The following is an 18497-nucleotide window of genomic DNA, read 5'->3' as shown; positions in this document are numbered from 1 at the left end:
AACCCGCAACATGGTGTTTTGCGAGGTAACTTGCTCAATAATTTATTTTCGAGCATAATTTCCAGATTTTCAATTCAAGATAGTTTGTCTTGGTAAGTTGCTTTACATCACAACTGATTTAGCAAGATGATTTATTGAGTGCCTCCACTTAATAGCTAAACTATTTCTTATGAGAACAAAGTTATATATATCAGTTTGATATACGTTATATACGAAAATATATTACATTCTCCCTTCACAAGTGATTCGGGGTTAGGAACCAAATAATTCCATCTTATTATTTTAGTTGTGCGATGTATATTTTCATTAACACCATAATGCACAAAGATGGGTTCCCAAAATTGAGGAAGAAAGTTAGTTTTTCTAACATGAGGGGGAGACAAGATAAACAATTGAGAAAAAATTACGTGGAATGAATTATCATTTGTACATATAGATTCTCGAATAAGATAATATGAACTTGAAGTTCATAAAAAGATAATTTATTTGCAGTATGTTGCAAAGCATGCCAAACGCATTTGCTGACCCAAAAAAGTAACTATATTCTCATTACAAATGCTCCTATTAGAATAAGTCCTAGAAAGACAAAGTCTATGGTACGCTTAAAACGTATAGGCAAATCGGTTTCAAATAAACTTCTTGATAAAGAAGATGAGCAAATGATCATAATAAAAGAGGCTAGTGATCTAGAAGATCACATGACATAACACTTCATAAAATCTCATGAGAGATTCAGGTACCTGAATATATGAATGAAGAGATCTCTATGTTATGTCTTTATGAAAAATAATGAGATTGGAACCGATATAAAATGTTCGTCGTTGACATCTATGATAGTGCTAAGTATAGATGAGGATCTTAAGTCTGTCACCTACATACACAACAATATTGGCCAAATGGAAGACACAATTCGAATAGAATTGGATTCATATGAAAGACATATAATTTTGTCTATGTTGTTCAAATACATGAAAGTATAAAGTCAATGGTGTGTGCAATCACCTTTATCTATCTCATATGTCTAGTATGGCATAAAAAACTTGATATGCATCTAATTAAAGTCTATTATATGACTTATATGACTTAACTTATATGATAATCCTTGAAGGATTTAAATCGCTTAAAGCATATACAATTCTTGATCTTGAAGTACAACATCCTCAGCGCAATTTGTGCACAAATGTATCTTGCTATAACTATATGCATGATAATATGATAACAAGAGTTTTTACCTCTATGTGAAGATATTGAACTGGCGATTCCAACAAGATCATATGAAGACAATACATCTATTAGGGATGATGATTTTAAGGTGAAACAAATTCGTTCAAGTTAATATGGCTGATTTGTTTATCATATCTCTACCAAAGATTTTTTGAAGATGATGCACAAGATTGGAATGCAAATGCTTAAAGATGTGAATTGATGCTCTCATCAGGGGGAGTTAATACGTGTTGTACTCTTTTTCACTTACAAGGTTTTGTCCCAATGGGTTTTCCTTGCAAGGTTTTTAACAAGGCAACCAAAAGGTGTATTGTTAGATATGTGTACTCTTTTTCCTTCTCTAGAATTTTTTTTCCACTGGATTTTATTTTAGTTAAGGTTTTAACAAGGCACATTATCTGCATTCAAGGGGGAGTATTATAAATAGAATTTTATTTATGGTGAATGTCTATATTTAGAGAGATTCTAAGGATTATTACTTGGTGGCTAAGTCATTCTTTCCCTATAAATAGAGAGTTCTATTCCATTGTAATTCATTTCAAAATCAATAAGAATTCTCTCCGTCTACTTTTTCCTACACTACTTTTCTTTTTCTTTTATTGTTTTATAACACATACCGTTTAATTTGAATAAATAGTGAGTCATAATTTTTTTTTTCGGTAGAAAAAGATAGTTTATTAACAACTAGTCGCGAGAGTTACAGTACATTGTCCTCCCATTGGGAGCAGACATATTTATACTAGTACTAGAACTATTACAGCCAAAAGATGTCATAGTAGAGTTTTCAAGCGTAGCCAAATTATTTAATTTAAAACAACAACATTGGTGGTATTGATCCTAGTAGTAGTGATCTTCCTTGTCTGCTTGGATTGCATTCGTTAGGAATTCTGGTATGGATGGATATACTTGAGAATAGTAGACATTGGCTTGCATAACTCCTTGTTGTGCTAGTTCTTGTGCTACTTGGTTTCCTTCTCGAAAGTTATGTTGGATCGGTGGATTCCCCAACCTTCTCCGCCAGTACCTGCAATTAGAGATTAGTGCATTATAGGATGGATAATTTGAAGTTTCAAGTAGGGCTGATATGAACGTTGAGTCCAGTTGTGATCGTTTGCTAGTTGCAGTCCATAGCATAATATTTGGAGTTCCATGAATAACGGAGTTGGACCATAATGGTTTGCTGAATCCTAGTATTCAATCCCCATTAGTATCTCTAAATACGCCCCCTATACCCCCTTGCTTAAATTTCCCTGCAAAAGCCCCGTCAATCCAATTTCTTTCTTCATTTAGTTACCAAATCAAGCTATAGTCATGCTAAATTCTTTCTATAGATTGACAAAAATGACGAAAACTTACATCTGTTGACATTGAGAAAGCATAAGAACCAAAATTGACCCATATTTTTGTTGTACTCAACTTCTTCTTTTTTCCCTTCAATTCTTTGTTGTGCTCAATATTTTTTATAAGTGCTTAAATTGACTCATCAACGAATTTATTCAATTCAATACGAGGAACTAGTAAAAATAGAACAAGTTTTTCCAAGGTATTTAACTTGTACCAATTGTTGATAAGTTTCAAACAAAAGTCTGCTTCTCCTTGGCTTTTTATTCTTCTTCTTCTTCTTGAAATTCGCGAGTCTGAAGTTCATATTAAAGTGGCTAAATTATAAAACATTATAAGTTTCGGCTATGCCTTAAATATGATGGCTATTATGTACTTTTTATCCTTAACTGTGAAAATAACACGGGCTAGCCAGTTTTCGGACTAGAAGTCCTATATATTACACTGCAACTCCGGTAATGCTGGAATATTTTTGGGATTTTGAACATTATTTTCGTTCGGATTTATTTTTACATAAAAAGTGACTAAATTTTGATTACTTTTGAAACTGTGGCTATTTTTTAATTTTTACCCTCCATAACTGCCCCTATAAGCCCATTTTTTCGGCCCAATTGGGCTTTTCGGGTCATCCTCCCTCTTGGTTCAAATCATTCTCAGAGGTTTAACCTAAAACCCAACTGAGCTTTACTTTTGGCGACCGGAAGAGTGAAAATGGAAGAGAAAGTGAAGATTTTAGCAATTATAGGAGCTGGAGCTGTACTGGGTTCTGCTGCTACACTCGCTATTTCCAAGCTTCTTTCCAATCCAATGCCAATAAACAACCAGTAATTACTAAACCATAGGGATTAAAGAATCATATTTAACTTCTTCAATATTTTTATTTATCATTTTATGTGTAGACAAAAAAGCAAACACACACACACACACACATACACACACTACATTTCGCTCCTAGTGTGTGTGTGTTGGAAGCTTTTGAAAATATAGTATGTTTTTATACCAAGTACTTCTAGTACTTTTTATTTTCTACTATTATTGTTATTTTCACTTTTACTTTATTTTGGTAACGATGATGATATGAGTTGAGTTCTCAGAAAGAAATAAGGATTTATATTGCCAACCCCAACTTGTTTGGGACGGAGGCTTAGTTGTTCTTGTTGTAAACTTGTAATTCCTCTAGTCTTTCTTTCTTAAACTATGTGGCCAGTCAAACACCGCTATATTTTATTTTTCTTATCCCTTTTATTATATAGTATTGACATGAGATAAGTTTAAATGGAGTAACATAGTCAATAAGGATTCGACAGTGACACCAACTTGTTTGGGAATGAAGCCTGGTTATTGTTGTACAAAGTCGGGGTATATTGTCAAAATATAGTGGATATAGTTGTACTTTTCACTTTGACAAAGAGGGGATTTTCTGGCGACTGATGGAGTTAGAATTTTCTTAACATATATATTAAATATCTTGTGCATGACTGCATGGTCTTTTCTAATGTAAAAGTTGAGAGTTGAAGCTTGATGACTATAAACTTTTGTTTTGCAGAAGTGTCGGAAAAGAGTATATAAGTGAGGCAGTAAATTCAAATGGTATGTTTCTGTCCTCTTTGGTTTAACCTCGATACTAGTCTAGTATTTTCTCTTAGGGGGGTTTGAATTTCTTGGCTTCTTCTATGTTTGCAGCATTGTAACTTGAGGGGGAAGAAAAATAAGAAACCCGCAACTCAATTTTGTTATAATTTTAGACGTTGCTTGTTCAATAGATTACAAAGATGTCTGGTTATTAAAAAAAATAGATTACAAAGATATTTGTCAATTTTAAATTTCTAGTAGATTCTTGATGTATCTGCTTATATTAAGAAGAGAAAGAAAAGTTCGACCTGGGCTTTAATCACATTGTCGTCTCATTAACTCGATAACTTAAAACATTCAACTTTATACTCTAACTTCATATGATTAGGCTTTGATGATTTTTGCCTTTTCCATTAAACTAGTTTTCGATCAAAGAAGATATATTTTATTGTTAAAGGTAATTTTATTGATAGCATTATGGTATGATGTGCTCAAAAGATCAATCATGGCCTCTGTACCATTTGCAATTGCCATGTTACACCAAAAAGGAGTAGAGAAATACATCTATACTTAATTCTAATTACATATTCACTTTTACTTTTTAAATTCTTGCGTTTTTTTCCTTCCAAATGATCCACCAGACAACAGCAGGAAGTGAGTTCCATATTGTCAATTAAAGAAAATACAAAGAATGGATTTTCCGTTATCAAAACTCTTTTCACTGAATGCCTGTTCTTCAATACAACAACAATAGCAACTACGTCTCAGCCCTAAATAAGTTGCGAGATGACATTATTGATTTAAAGCTTTGATGATGTTGCTTTGTGGATTTCATGACATTTTCATCTTGTAATGATGATTTTGTTTTTCTTTTTGCCGTTTTTGTGTGTGGGAGAGGGTGGGTTGGGCCATATTTAGTTTGCTAAATCTTTTCTTTTGCTACTTGATATCACCAGAGCTTCCTCAATCCAAATATAATGGAATGGCTACTCCAAACCTGTTGACTGATGAAGTAGTTTCCGAACAACTAACCAGGTAAGTCATAAATTTTCCTTTTCGTTTGAATTATATATTAAGGATGGCCAAGCCAAGTAAATGACAGTTGCAGCTATAGAGAATAGCTTTTAGTCTCTTCTAAGAGCGGACAAGTGAAATATCATAGAAGAGACCGATATCCTTGCTGCTTAGAGGATAGGAAAAATAGCTCTAGAACATACATGATTTACCAAGAGAAACTTACCTTGCCATGTTTTGGCATTTTGCTCTGACCAAATTGAGGGAAAGAATGGGTTTAATGGTGAAATATTGCACAAAATATCCTTGCTCAGACTCAGAACTGAAAACAGAGGTCATTAAGTGCTTGTTTTGTTCTCAGTCATTGGTTTTCTTTAAGTGTATGATTCGCAAAGTAGGGGAAAATGAAGATATAGGGGTGCTGAGAATTAATTGTACTTTTCCTTATTCATCCTTAGATTTGATTCTTGAAGATATAAGATCTAATAAAATATTCATTTCAATTGATATAAATATTTAAAGAAGTATATATAGATCAAATTGTTTATGAACATAAGTGAGCTTGTAAGTTATCCAAGTTCAACTCGTTAAATATATGATCTCAAAGTTGAGCTTGAGATCAACTCGTATGATCAACAAAAGAAGCTGAATAAGCCCAGTCTTCGATGAACAAGACAGCTCATTTGCAGCTTTACACATCCATGCAAGACTTTGTTTCCGTTTGGGCCATTTCACTAATGGAAGTTAGTGACGGTGACACTTGCATTTCTGCTCTTATTTTTGTACTCTTTTCTGGTCTCTTTAGGAATATACAGTTCTTTGGTCTTGAAGCTCAACAGAAAGTCACTGCATCATATGTTGTGGTAATCGGTCTAGGAGGAGTTGGAAGTCATGCTGCATCCATGCTTCTGAGGTCAGGGGTTGGACGGCTACTCCTTGTGGACTTCGACCAGGTATTGTCTTTACGTGCCATTTGATTCACTTATGTATTACTCTGCTGTGATCTCTTGCCAGTTACATTCCTTTGGCAGAGAAAATTCTATATATCCATGTGTTTAATTCATTCCTTATCCTGTTTCATTTTATAACATTCCGTTCCTCTTTACACCATTCCTTATTCTTTGAAGCAGGATGAAAGTCAATAAACATGAAATTTCAGATTTCAATTCACCTTTTTCCTTCATTCCTTAGCCTGAAATCTGGAGATGCGGCATATAGTTTATAAATTACAAGAACAATATTCCTAGAGACTTGGACACTGCAATTATTATTATAATGAGAAGTGTAAGCCAAAAATTGTGTTCCATAATATTATACCTGATCGTTGGATCCTTGAAGTTAAACTTCTTGGTCAATTGTGCACGACTGTAAGAGGGGGGAATTGAGTGTGCCATCTGCTCATGTAGATATTCTGTTTCGTTTCCATGTAACTTGATCTATAGGGATGGTATGGGCATTGGCATTAATTTGGGTCTGCAGTACTGATAGTTCTAGATTGGGAAACACGGTAGCTGTTTCTTGAAGTAATGTGTAAGTGGGATCTAATTGAGTCTTTTACGTAGCTGCTATGCTCCCTTATAGATCTTCATGTTGGTTTAAAACATGATTTGGATGTCTGAATATATGTCCAACTTGCATTTTGCAATGCAACAAAATTACAGAGGTTTTGGAGTCCATGGGATATTGCATATGGTACTGAGTTATTAAAATCATTGCACTACATTTATTTGCTACCATCCACTGGATGTTTATCATTGAATTCCGTTACTTTATCCAACAAAATAAATAAGTAAAAGAAAAGAAAAAAAAAGTCTTTGGGCCCGGGAAAGATGAGTCTGAAGGATGAATGGTTTCTCCTCCATGCAATTGAAGGGTCATTCCTGTTGTATGTGGACATGATTTGCTCTAGTATATAAGCTTCATACAAGAAATGTCGTCTATGTTTCCAAAAATCTGATATCTGCTAATTATATTGAAGGTGACAGTCTCCTCATTAAATAGACATGCTGTTGCCACAAGGGAAGATGTTGGTACCCCAAAAGCCCTATGCCTTAAGAAGCACTTCCAATCAATTTTCCCGGAGTGCCATATAAATGCAAAAGTTATCTTATATGATTCATTGTCCGAAGAAGAAATTCTGTCTGGCCACCCTGACTTTGTCCTTGATTGTATTGATAATATCGACACAAAGGTAGGTTTGTTTATGTTTTCTTTCAATCTTTGTTGCTACTGCTCCTTTCGAGTAGCAATTTCTATCTTTGCTGAAAGTGAAGTGATTGTTAAATTACAGTTTTTCCATTACTGGCCTATTATGAGACTTTGAAAACCTGCTGGTGGATAGAATGATTTCTCAGTTCTAGAGTTGTATTGCCCCCTTTCCGAGGCTGCGTCAATTTTCTTCTTATTCTTCTTTTTTTTTGGTCTTCATCACCCTTTTTTCCCTTTTTGGTGGGGTGGGGGGGGGGGGGGGCGCTGATGAATTTTTCTTTCCATGATTTCTGAAAATTTTAAAACATTGTAGACAACTAATAAGTTTGATCTTAATGTTCCTTCTTCTGTGGGAACGCTTTTCTATTAATTGATTTTTCAGAGTGCAATTACAGTCCACTAACAATTTGGAACCTTATTGGAATTGTAGCAGTCTCATTACTCATTAGGACTGAATCGTATGATCCCCATTAAACCAGAAGTGTCTTTTATGCTATCTTCATGACGAATTCTTGACAAGAGATCCAGAATAAGAGCTTTGCGCTTATGAAATATTTGTTTATGTAGTTTACAGTGGACATGGTTATTTTCTATCTCTTCTGTCTTAGTAAGTATTTGAGAAAATAATTGCATGATGCATAGTATGCTGTTTTAGTTCTTGTTTCTAATTAGTTATGGCTCTATATAATACCTTTTGAATCTTTTTCAGTTAGAAACTTCTGCTATATATACTTTGTAGGTGGCACTTCTTGCTGCATGTGTTCGAAGAGGTTTGAAAGTTTTATCTGCAACAGGAGCTGGCGCAAGGGCTGATCCAACAAGAATTCGTGTGGCTGACTTAAGAGAGTCCACCAATGACCCTCTATCTCGAGCTGTAATTAATTCTCTGGAATTCTTTTCATGCTATACATGCAGCATCCAAAATTTTCAGATTTTTAGTTCCATTCTATAACTGATTCATTTTTTTATAAATTGAAATGACGCCCTTTATCCACCACATTATATAACAGATAATTTTGGCTTCAAACTCTCTTGGTTGGAGATGAGAACAGATGGCCCATCTTCCAAACACCGTCCATCTTATGGAATCACTTGGCTTACCGGATATCACTAAAAAACCTTCTATAACTCTATGTTTGAGGACATCAATCTCTCCAGTAGCAAGACTATTTCTCCATATATGGAATATATTTTTAAGTCTATAACGATAGTCTACCCTGATATTTTATTTGCTTGAAAGCCGATAAACTATAAAAACTGAATTTTGCATTTATTACCAGGGCTACAGGCTGTCAACTGCATTGTGTCAACAGAATCTTCAACTACTTTTTAAAGTTCGTAGTAAACTCTTTAAAATGGAAGAGTTATAAGCTCAATACTGGTGTTATATGTTCAGGGATATTCGGAATCACGGCTGGACCATGCATAATAAATGGAAAATAATGTTTTTAGTATTATCCAATTTTATTTTTTTGGTTTACTTTTATTGAGTTGAATTTGAAAAACTAATTGAGCAGGTAAGACATCGTTTGAGAAAAGATCATGGTATTGATGGTGGTATTCCTGTGGTATTTTCTTTAGAGAAACCCAAGGCGAAACTGCTTCCCTTTAAAGGGCCAAGTGGAGAAGAAGAAAATCCTTCAGATTATCAAGTAAGAATTGACTTTGAAGTGCTAATTTTAGCAATTGCTATAATAAAGTTAAGAGAAAGATACATTTCAGAAAACTTTAAACCATATAAGTAAAGTCACTCTCTTTTCTAAATGTTACTTAATATTCCTCTCTTGTTCTGAAAGAATCTCTCATTTAACATTTTTAAATTTGCAATATGGATATCAGATAGTGCCTGGATTTAGGGTCCGCATCATTCCAGTTCTGGGGACTATACCTGCAATTTTTGGGCAAGTCATGGCTTCCTATGTTGCGACTCAACTAGCTGGATTGCAAGTCCAGATGGAGCCAGTGGTGAACTTTGATACGGATCACTACCGAATCCTCCATCAACGTCTAATTGAGCATGAAGAGTTGCTATATGGCACATCCATGCAAGTGGAGGTACTCAGTCCTGAACTTGCACTGTCTACTTTCTTGCTTGAGTCATTGAGTTAGGAGCTGCAAGGATAATTTTCTGATTATTCTTTTTTTTATGGGACATTATTTATCGAGGCAAATATCACTATTTTATATTAAAGGAATTAATCTGCAGACTGACAGCACTAAAAACAGAACCTATTGTTAAAGGGTGAGAAATTTAGTTTCTATAAGCTCATGCACGGGTTTTTTTCCGTCTGGAGGGTCACAGTATGCCTGATCTATTTTTGTCTTAGCAATGGAGTAGGCAAGGCTAGTGTGTATTGTGGTGCATTATCTAATCCGGTGGAGGCCGCATGATTTTATTTTAGGTTGTCCCCTCCTCCACCCTTGACCAGAAAAAAAGGAGCATTATATATTAAAGCCTCATATAAGGCATCAACTCTCATTTGGATGAGGGCTGCCTGTAGCAATGGATCTCCTCAACTTCCACTTGATCTGATCTTGTTTCCTTTGTTGCTTGCGAATAGCCATCTATCTTTTTAAGATAATAGATATTATCCAATGAGGAGTGTGCCTCTCTGTTATATGCTTCTTTGAATCTATATGCGTAATAAATCGAGGCTCATTCTAACAGCAGAAATGTCAAATTGAAAATGTGCTCCTATCAGTAAGTCATTACCTATAAATATGTACAATAGAGTTTTCTCTATTCTTCTGCTCCATCTTGGTGTCTCTCTTGTACTTTAATATATTAACTTTTAGCAATAAAAAGAAAAGAAGTGTAAGATGGAACTGCAGGAAATGATAGAAGTTCTTAAGGTAGTAATGAAGGTATCTGTAGCGTGATGACTATGATTTGCAGTAATCTCAGTCATGGTCATGTCTTAGTTGTGGGATTGGTCACGATGGTTGAACTTAAGTACCACTCTTTGACCAAAATGACGATAGCAACATTTTCTGAATATCGTCGTACGCATTGGTAATGGATTTGGAAGTAACCATGATGCTGTTTTGAAATGGTCAAAGATAAATTTTTTCACCCTATTGAGCATGCATGAAACCTAGTTTTATTATATAAATATAAATGAAGATGCTGAATTCTTTCTGCCAAAATATGAGCAATAGTTGGATGGCACATCTGAATATATTGAGTTTGTCTTTGTAGTTTTTTGATCTGTGAAATAGAATTATATTCATTTTCCAATTTTCTTTTGCATGCTATTTCAGTTTTTGTTATTCAGCGTTATGAAACACATTTGCGTCCCATCACATTGCCGCATGTATCAGGCTGCTTATACTGCATTTATTGTACATTCATCCTTGTTTTATCACTCTTTAAGGTAGATGTTGAAGAAGTTATGTACATTGCCAAAGAGTTGTGGCATGGGAGAAGTGCAAGGGACCTATCTATTAAAGATGTTGGGCGTGCAATGTGGCGTTCTGTGAATGAGTTAATGCTTGTGAGGTATGTCTGCTAAGCTTAATATGATGGAATGAACATGTATTCTCACTTCACTATCAACCAGAAGATCTTTTAAACTACGACGAAAAAGATTGCCTTTCATTTTTTTACAAGGTAAAATTTTACTGGTAATTTGGGGCAATGAAATCCCATATATAAGTAGTATACCAGAAGTAGAGAACCTGTGCAACAAGAAGTTTCTCTAAAAAGGCACCCAATAATCCATATGCCTCATCACTTTTACACTGTGAAATATGGTATGTGCATGATTATGGATGATATAAGTTGCCACATCACTATTATAGGCAAAATACATAAGTTACCCCCCGAACTATGACCCAAATCCCTGTTACACACTTTCTAGGAATGAATATTATTTTACACACCCAACCTTTCTAAAGTGTATCTAATACACACTGCTTTGCCCACGTGGATAGTGCGTGTTTTTCCTAACAAATGAGTCGCGTGAACAGAAGAATTTTGTGTCAGATGTCAATTTTTTTTTTTAGTTTTTTAAAATTTTAAATTGAGTCATCTTCTTCCTTTTTAAAAATTTTGCCATAGCTACTCCTTGAGCTCCACCACCCGATCTCCTTCTTCTCAAATAGATATACCACGATTTCTTATATCTCTTCTCGTTGTAGAGAAGCTTAACTTGAGCTTTACCCATGGCGAAGTCAAATTTTTAGGAAGCGAGAATTTTCCGAAATTTTTTCCAACCATTAAAGCTTAGCTCAAGATTTTGCACATTCTTTAATTTTATTAATGGATGATTTTTTAAATAGTTGACTTGTGGCGATGGCAGTTAATGGCGGTCGAACTTTTACCGAAGTGAAATGAAAAATGAGTTGGATCTGGGCTCAAAAATTTTGATTCAATTTCAGCGGAAAAGATGGAGTTTTGGGTGTGTTTTTCTGGTGATTTTTGTTAATTAATGGTGGCTTTGTTATTAAGTAAAAGGTGGAGGAAGAAGCTATGGTGTTTGATGGTGAGAGAGGAGAAAGACAGCCATGGTAGTTTAGATGAGGAAGATGAGGGGTATAATTGTAATTTAATTTTTTTATTTTTTATTTTTAAAAAGGGCACGTGTCACTGTTTGATTGGTGCGTGATATTGCACATATTTTGAAAAACTGGTTAAGAAAAAAATGGTGTCTTAGATACACTTTGGAAAGGGTGGGTGTGTAAAGTAATATTCGTTCCTGGAAAGTGTGTAACAGGGATTTGGGTCATAGTTCGGGTGGCAACTTATGTATTTTGCCCACTATTATACTCTGTGAAATATGATATGCATGATTATGGAGGATATAATATGTCAAGTTCTTCTATTGATGTGCTGGAATCCATTAGTCTAATATAAGATCATCACAATATTTCTTCTTTTGTTTCACGAGTAATTAATGTTTTTTCACACAACTGAAAATGTGAAATCCTGAATATAAGAGGCACACTAGTCAGTGGACACCACAAAAGTAAATTTTTCCCACAAATATTATCCACTTATCCATACAAGTTTATGCATATTATTCATTAATCCACTCAAAGCTGCTATCGTTTAACTTCCATCTAATGTAGAAGAAGGATGACATATTTTCACCCAATATAATTCATGGTCTGTCACTTCAGAGAATTTCTTAAGTATCATTTTGTATGTAGTGATCGTCATAGCTATTTAAGTTTAGCAATGTCTCTGGCTTTCTGCCTCTCAACTCATAATACATTGCTTGTTTTGACATCCTTTTAGGTGGGACCAAACAAAGCCAGCTTCTGTGTCGAATCTAATCCTTCTAAGATTCAAAGAGGTACTTTCTAGATCATATTCGCTTCATTTGTAGGTGGAGGCTCTGATGAAACGTGCATCCAATCATTTTTTTCTGTTGGACTAAAGCATTAAAGATGCGATCTTACGACCAAGTTGTCAAACTTAACATCAAGTATTGCACAAATTGACTTCTGTAAATGGATACACAAAGGGGTGGTTGATTTTTAACGAAACTATTGTTATTTAGCTGCATCAGAAACTGTAGTAAGGTCTTCCTCATGCTATTCTTTGTTTGAAGGCTGATGAACACGAGTTGAAGTCACTGGAAAATATAAAGGAAGAAGAACCAGAATTTTTTGCTAGGGTAACATCTGTGCTTAAGCGAGCAGAATTGGAGTTTGGGTTCTAAGACAGGCACAGTTATCCAATCTGCTACAAGAGCAGTTTTGATCTACAGATTCATTTCCGATATTTATGCTCAAACAGGTGCAACGTTTTAGTCGGCTCCCTTTTGGCAGCAAGTTCCAGTATAATCACAATGCCCATGAATGTCAATGGAGCACAATTTTTTTCAGAGGTGCATTAGGATGGTACAGGAAACCTGAAAATTATACACAAGTGAAATTCAAAAGCTGTTTGAAGTGAAAATCTTCAAGGTTGAAAGTCTTGGCTTCTTTCTTGATGGTGTTTAGAATATTTCAAGGAGCAAATAACTTGAAGTAGCTGAACACTCGGACAGGGATTTCTTTTTGTTGTTTGTTGGGGGGGGGGGGGGGTGCCAATTTTAATTTGTGTAGTAATTATTAGGCTGGTACAATAGACCCTTGTGGTCTGGCTCTTCCCCGGATCCCGCACATAGCAGGAGCTGAGTGCACCAGACTGCCTCTTTTTTATTTTTATTTTTGTCGATTCCCATCAGAGTACAAATGTTATTTACCCCACTTTCTTGTCACACATGTTCCTTGCATTCCATTCTTCCTTTTTTCAAGATTTATTCAAAAAAGAATTCAGTACTTTTTGATCGTGAATATCTAAATTGTTCTTTTAAATCATGACTCTTTAACAAAGCCTAGTGATGATTGATCAGTGCACCGCAAAGGAACAGGAAATGCTCAACAGCCATTTGGACGTCATTCATCAAGTTCGTGAGATATTGTTGTCAAACCCAAAATTAAAAGGAGAAATAAAGCACCTCGAAATCCTTCTAACAATAGTACCTATTTGGTATTTAAGACAAATATGTTATGAAGGACCCTCTAGCTTGTTTCATATAGTTCATGTGCTAACTTTAGTCTATGGTTTTTGGCAAGAACATGTGATTGTTGAATGCCAATTAATATGAAGAAAGCTGTCATTTTGCCTCTTAATAGTTTTTTTTGGTTAAGAGTATAGATCAACTTTTTGTTTGTCTCAATCATTTTTGAGCTTAAGGACCGCATTAAAGCAACTCCATTTCGAAAAGCATAAGCTAGTATTCAGGGAGAAATTCAAAAATAGCCAGATTTACAGGTGGTCATTGAAAAATAGCCCGTGCTATATTTACTAGTATTCATGAACTGTTCTACTTCTCATGAATTATATGAAAAGAAAAGAAAACACTTCATACAAGGTGTTATGAAGAAGAATCATAAAAGATTTGAATTTTGCAATGTAAAATGACCATAAAGAAAATGGAACCAATAGAGAATTCTTAACAATTTTATAGAGAATGCTTAATAATTATTGAGGAAGCTAGAAATAAAATTAATATAAAGAGGGCATATGGTGAATTCTTTCAAATACAACAATAACAACAACATCTCAGTGTAATTCCACAAGTGAGATTTGGGGAGGGTAATATGTACGCAGACCTTACCCCTACCCCGAGGGGCAGAGAGGCTGTTTCCAGGAGACCCTCGGCTCAAGAGAGCAACAAGAGACAATATATTAGTACTATCAATAGACTCATAATAAATAACATAAAATAAAAAATAACAACAATATAAGAAATATAGGAAATACGAAAAGGATGGAGAAAAGGATGTAAGGTATACTAATATCCAACAGATACAACCCTGCATCAGTAGCTGATCAGTAGCATCCTAAGACTAATTCCTAAATGGATAGTCTCACTCTAGTGCGATGTAGTAATATTCACAAACTACCCTCTAACCTACAACTTTAATGATCGACCTCCACAATTCCCTGTTAAAGGGCCATGTCCTCAAAAATCCTAAGTCGTGCCATGTCCTGCCTGATCACCTCCCCCTAATACTTCTTAGGTCTCCTTCTACCTCTCCTCGTGCCCACCACAGCCAGTCGCTCACACCTCCTCACTGATGCATCAATGCTCTTCCTCTGAATGTGCCCCAACCATCTGAGTCTTGCTTCCCGCATCTTGTCCTCCATGGGGGCCACACCTACCTTCTCTCGAATATCTTCATTCCTAATCTTGTCCATCCTTGTATGCCCGCACATCCACCTCATCATCCTCATCTCTGCTACTTTTATCTTGTGGATGTGTGAATTTTTAACCGGCCAACACTCGGCCCCATACAACATAGCAGGCCTAACCACTGCTCTATAAAACTTACCTTTTAGTAACGGTGGCACTTTCTTGTCACACAAGACTCCCGTTGCTAACCTCCACTTCATCCACCCCACCCCTATACGATGTGTGACATCCTCGTCGATCTCCCCGGTCCCCTGAATAACTGACCCAAGGTAGTTGAAACTACCCCTCTTAGGGATGACTTGAGAGTCGAGCCTCACTTCCACTCCTGCTTCCGTCGGCTCGGCCCCAAATTTGCACTCGAGGTATTCCGTCTTCGTCCTGCTCAGCCTGAAACCTTTAGACTCAAGGGCATGTCTCCAAACCTCTAGCCTCTCATTGACGCCGCGTCGTGTCTCGTCAATTAGGACTATGTCATCAGCAAATAGCATGCACCATGGCACCTCCCCTTGAATATGATATGTTATGGTATCCATCATAAGGGCAAATAGGAAAGGGCTGAACGCAGACCCTTGGTGCAACTCCGTAATAATCGAAAAATGGTCGGAGTTGCCTCCTACTGTCCTAACTTGAGTCTTAGATCTATCATACAAGTCTTTAATCACCCTAATCTAGTCAACCGGGACCCCTTTAACCTCTAGGCATCTCCATAGGACCTCCCTAGGAACCCTGTCGTACGCTTTTTCTAGATCGATAAACACCATGTGGAGATCCTTCTTCTTATCCCTGTATTGTTCCATCATCTTCCTAATAAGGTGGATAGCTTCTGTGGTAGATTGCCCCGGTATGAACCCGAACTGGTTATCTAAAACAGACACTGTCCTTTGCGCTCTCATTTCTACCACTCTCTCCCAGACTTTCATGGTATGACTCAGTAAATTCTAACATTTTTACACATCTACATAAATTCTTTTTTCAAATGTTTCCTATCAAATAATGTACTCAATAGAATAAATAGTGTGTATATCCACTAATCCGACAAATTCTAATTACTCTATATTAAGTACCTTTACATTGATTGGTATGAGTGGACGAGTGGTCCACTACATGTTTATACTCTATACTACTCAATGAAAAATCGATTATATTTATTCATACTACCGGGGCTGAGCTAGAAGACTACCTAGAGGTTCGGCTGAGTCTAATAACTTTAAATCAAATCTTATATTTATATTAGAAATCAACTAAATATAGATTACATTCGAAACTCCCATAAAATTCAAATCTTGTCTACACATTGTGAACTGTCAACCCCTCCCCATTTTGGAGGGGGTGCTCTTGAAGTAGAAGGATAAGATTGCATAAAATGCCATTATATATGAAAATAGGTTGATATAGAGTAAATAATTAATGTGGTCCAAAGCAGCCAGGAAATATAAGCGTGGACAACCTATTTGTTAAAATAAATGAAGACTAAGCAGTAATGGTTGATGTTGACATGCATTCTGCTACATATAATTATTTTCTCTTTTTATTTTAATTATATGATAATGTTCGATTGAATAATAGATTGAAATATTAATTTACCTTATATATTATACTAGTGCGTGCTAATGGAAGAAAATTTTAACATATATAATAACAGAATTTTGAATAGTTAGATAAATTTTACGTCCTATAAAGTGTGAAAGTAGTATAACATTATTGATGAAATGATAATAAATATTTGGAATGTTCCAAAAATGAAACCCTAAACAAAATTGGAACCCTTAATTGTGAAAGCAGTCTAAAAAAAATTTCATTAGTTGCATAAACCAATCTTAACAATGTGACAATATAAATTAGATGTTGTATCTTAAACCTCTTACTATTATTGGAGTACTATATACTGAAATCTTCAAATTCTCCAATATAATTAGCCGCTTGATATTTTGTATTTTGTTCTCTCGTTCAACTTCCAACTCCTATCTATAATCTATAATGTAGCATAATAACGACAAAAGTATTGTGCTATATTATTTTGATTTGTTTAGTATTTGTTTACCTTAAAATCTTTGACACCTATATACTAAGTTTTGCTAAGTTTTGGCAGTTTTTTCCCTAGACAATAGGGTCCCTACAATTGACCTAAAAAATGGAGTAAAACATGAGAAATTGTTCATTGAACATAGATAAAAGATGTGATAGAAGGGTGTAATAAAAAAATATTTTTGGTCATTATGTAATGTCATGAAATTATTAGACAATACCACAAACATTCTGCAAACATGTCTAAAATATATATATTAATTATGTAGCAGTCTTTATTCGCAGGATCAAATTATTTGTAGAAAGCAAGCACATGAATAACTTACAAGATTTTATTATTAAAATAGTTTTTGCAGTTGCTTCTTTTGCATATAAGTTAACGATGAAGCCAAACTCAGCATAGAATAATATGAAACTTAAGAAAATTCATTGACTTCTTCTGCTGGTTCAATGAATCAGTTTTCTTGAGCACATCCTCAAATTAATGTCGTCTTCATATTTCAAATTTTCTTGTTCACTATCACCTTTAGTCAATCTGATACTTTAAAGCTGAACTAGTTTATATATTCCTTATATGGGGGTTAGGGGAGGGAACCTTGTTTTGTTATTTTCAACCCGGTATTCAGTATTCATATCGAGGGCTCCTATTAATTCGGATTGGTGCTACGTAAGGCCTATTAAAGGGGAAAGCGCTTCCTATCAAGAATTTTTTTAGTTTTCAAGGCTTAAATCCGAGACATTTATTTAAGGGTGAAAAACCCTATCTATCGTGTTATAATCCTTGGTAGTAGGAAACCTAGAATACACATAGCTAAACGAATGATAAAAAATAAAAAAAAGTAATTTATTAAGCAACTAATAGATCATAAAATTAGTGACATGTTTAATCATGGATTTGCTGATTTAGCAGAACCCCATCTTTAAAGTAGAAAAGTATAGATAGAACTGGAAAATACATATTCCCTCCATTTTAATTTATCTGAACCTTTTCAGAATATAAAAGTTAAATTGATTAATTTTCGATGAATTCAGACGTATTGATCGATTCTTTAAGTTTTTAAAAATAAAATTTACATATTTAGAAACTACATAAATATTAAAGTACAATAAGTCCCAATAATTAATAATTTAAAATATTTAAAAACTATTTTAAAAAGATCATAATAAAAGAAAACCTTATTAGCTCCCAAATAATAATAATAAATTCACTCTTTTGAAATGAAATATACATTTTAGTTTTCAAAATTCACATTTTCAATGTAGAATTCTAATCGTCTAAATTTTAGATATGTCACCACTTAATATATAACACTAATGTACTTGGTATTTTCAGTGCATTCAGATCAAGATTTGGGATCTAATATTCAAACATAGAAATAGTGGTATTACTTGATTGATGTCTCCTATAAAGAAGGCACCAAC

At 34.8% G+C, this 18497-nt stretch overlaps 1 protein-coding gene across 5 annotated transcripts; it reads left to right on the top strand.

Annotated features, from left to right (window-relative positions):
- The first annotated feature begins 3173 nt into the window (after positions 1-3173).
- Positions 3174-13644, top strand: LOC104228049 (tRNA threonylcarbamoyladenosine dehydratase). Of its 5 annotated transcripts, none has more exons than XR_711237.2 (11): positions 3177-3389; positions 4112-4155; positions 5094-5172; positions 5957-6104; positions 7130-7342; positions 8099-8233; positions 8877-9011; positions 9199-9414; positions 10738-10858; positions 12599-12656; positions 12915-12993. XR_711237.2 is itself a non-coding variant. In XM_009780446.2 (11 exons), exons 1-11 carry the CDS (start codon positions 3277-3279, stop codon positions 13023-13025), a joined length of 1377 nt encoding a protein of 458 aa, XP_009778748.1. In that variant the 5' UTR covers positions 3183-3276; the 3' UTR covers positions 13026-13644. The 5 variants fall into 5 exon arrangements, 4 of the variants coding, with proteins under 4 accessions (XP_009778750.1, XP_009778749.1, XP_070030381.1 ...); XM_009780446.2 differs by having other exon boundaries at positions 3183-3389; positions 10734-10858; positions 12915-13644; XM_009780448.2 differs by lacking the exons at positions 12599-12656; positions 12915-12993 and adding an exon at positions 11661-12577 and having other exon boundaries at positions 3174-3389.
- The last annotated feature ends 4853 nt before the right edge of the window (positions 13645-18497 follow it).

Source organism: Nicotiana sylvestris, chromosome 5 (assembly GCF_000393655.2).
Source record: "Nicotiana sylvestris chromosome 5, ASM39365v2, whole genome shotgun sequence".
Lineage (NCBI taxonomy): Eukaryota > Viridiplantae > Streptophyta > Magnoliopsida > Solanales > Solanaceae > Nicotiana > Nicotiana sylvestris.
This window is presented reverse-complemented; position numbering and strand designations above follow the sequence as displayed.

Bases quoted from the DNA above. Each gene is read 5' to 3' on its own strand.
- LOC104228049 (XM_009780446.2), top strand. From the start codon at position 3,277: ATGGAAGAGAAAGTGAAGATTTTAGCAATTATAGGAGCTGGAGCTGTA. The intron at 3,390-4,111 runs GTAATTACTAAA...TTTGTTTTGCAG, and splicing joins CCAATGCCAATAAACAACCA to AAGTGTCGGAAAAGAGTATA. The intron at 9,415-10,733 runs GTACTCAGTCCT...TCACTCTTTAAG, and splicing joins GCACATCCATGCAAGTGGAG to GTAGATGTTGAAGAAGTTAT.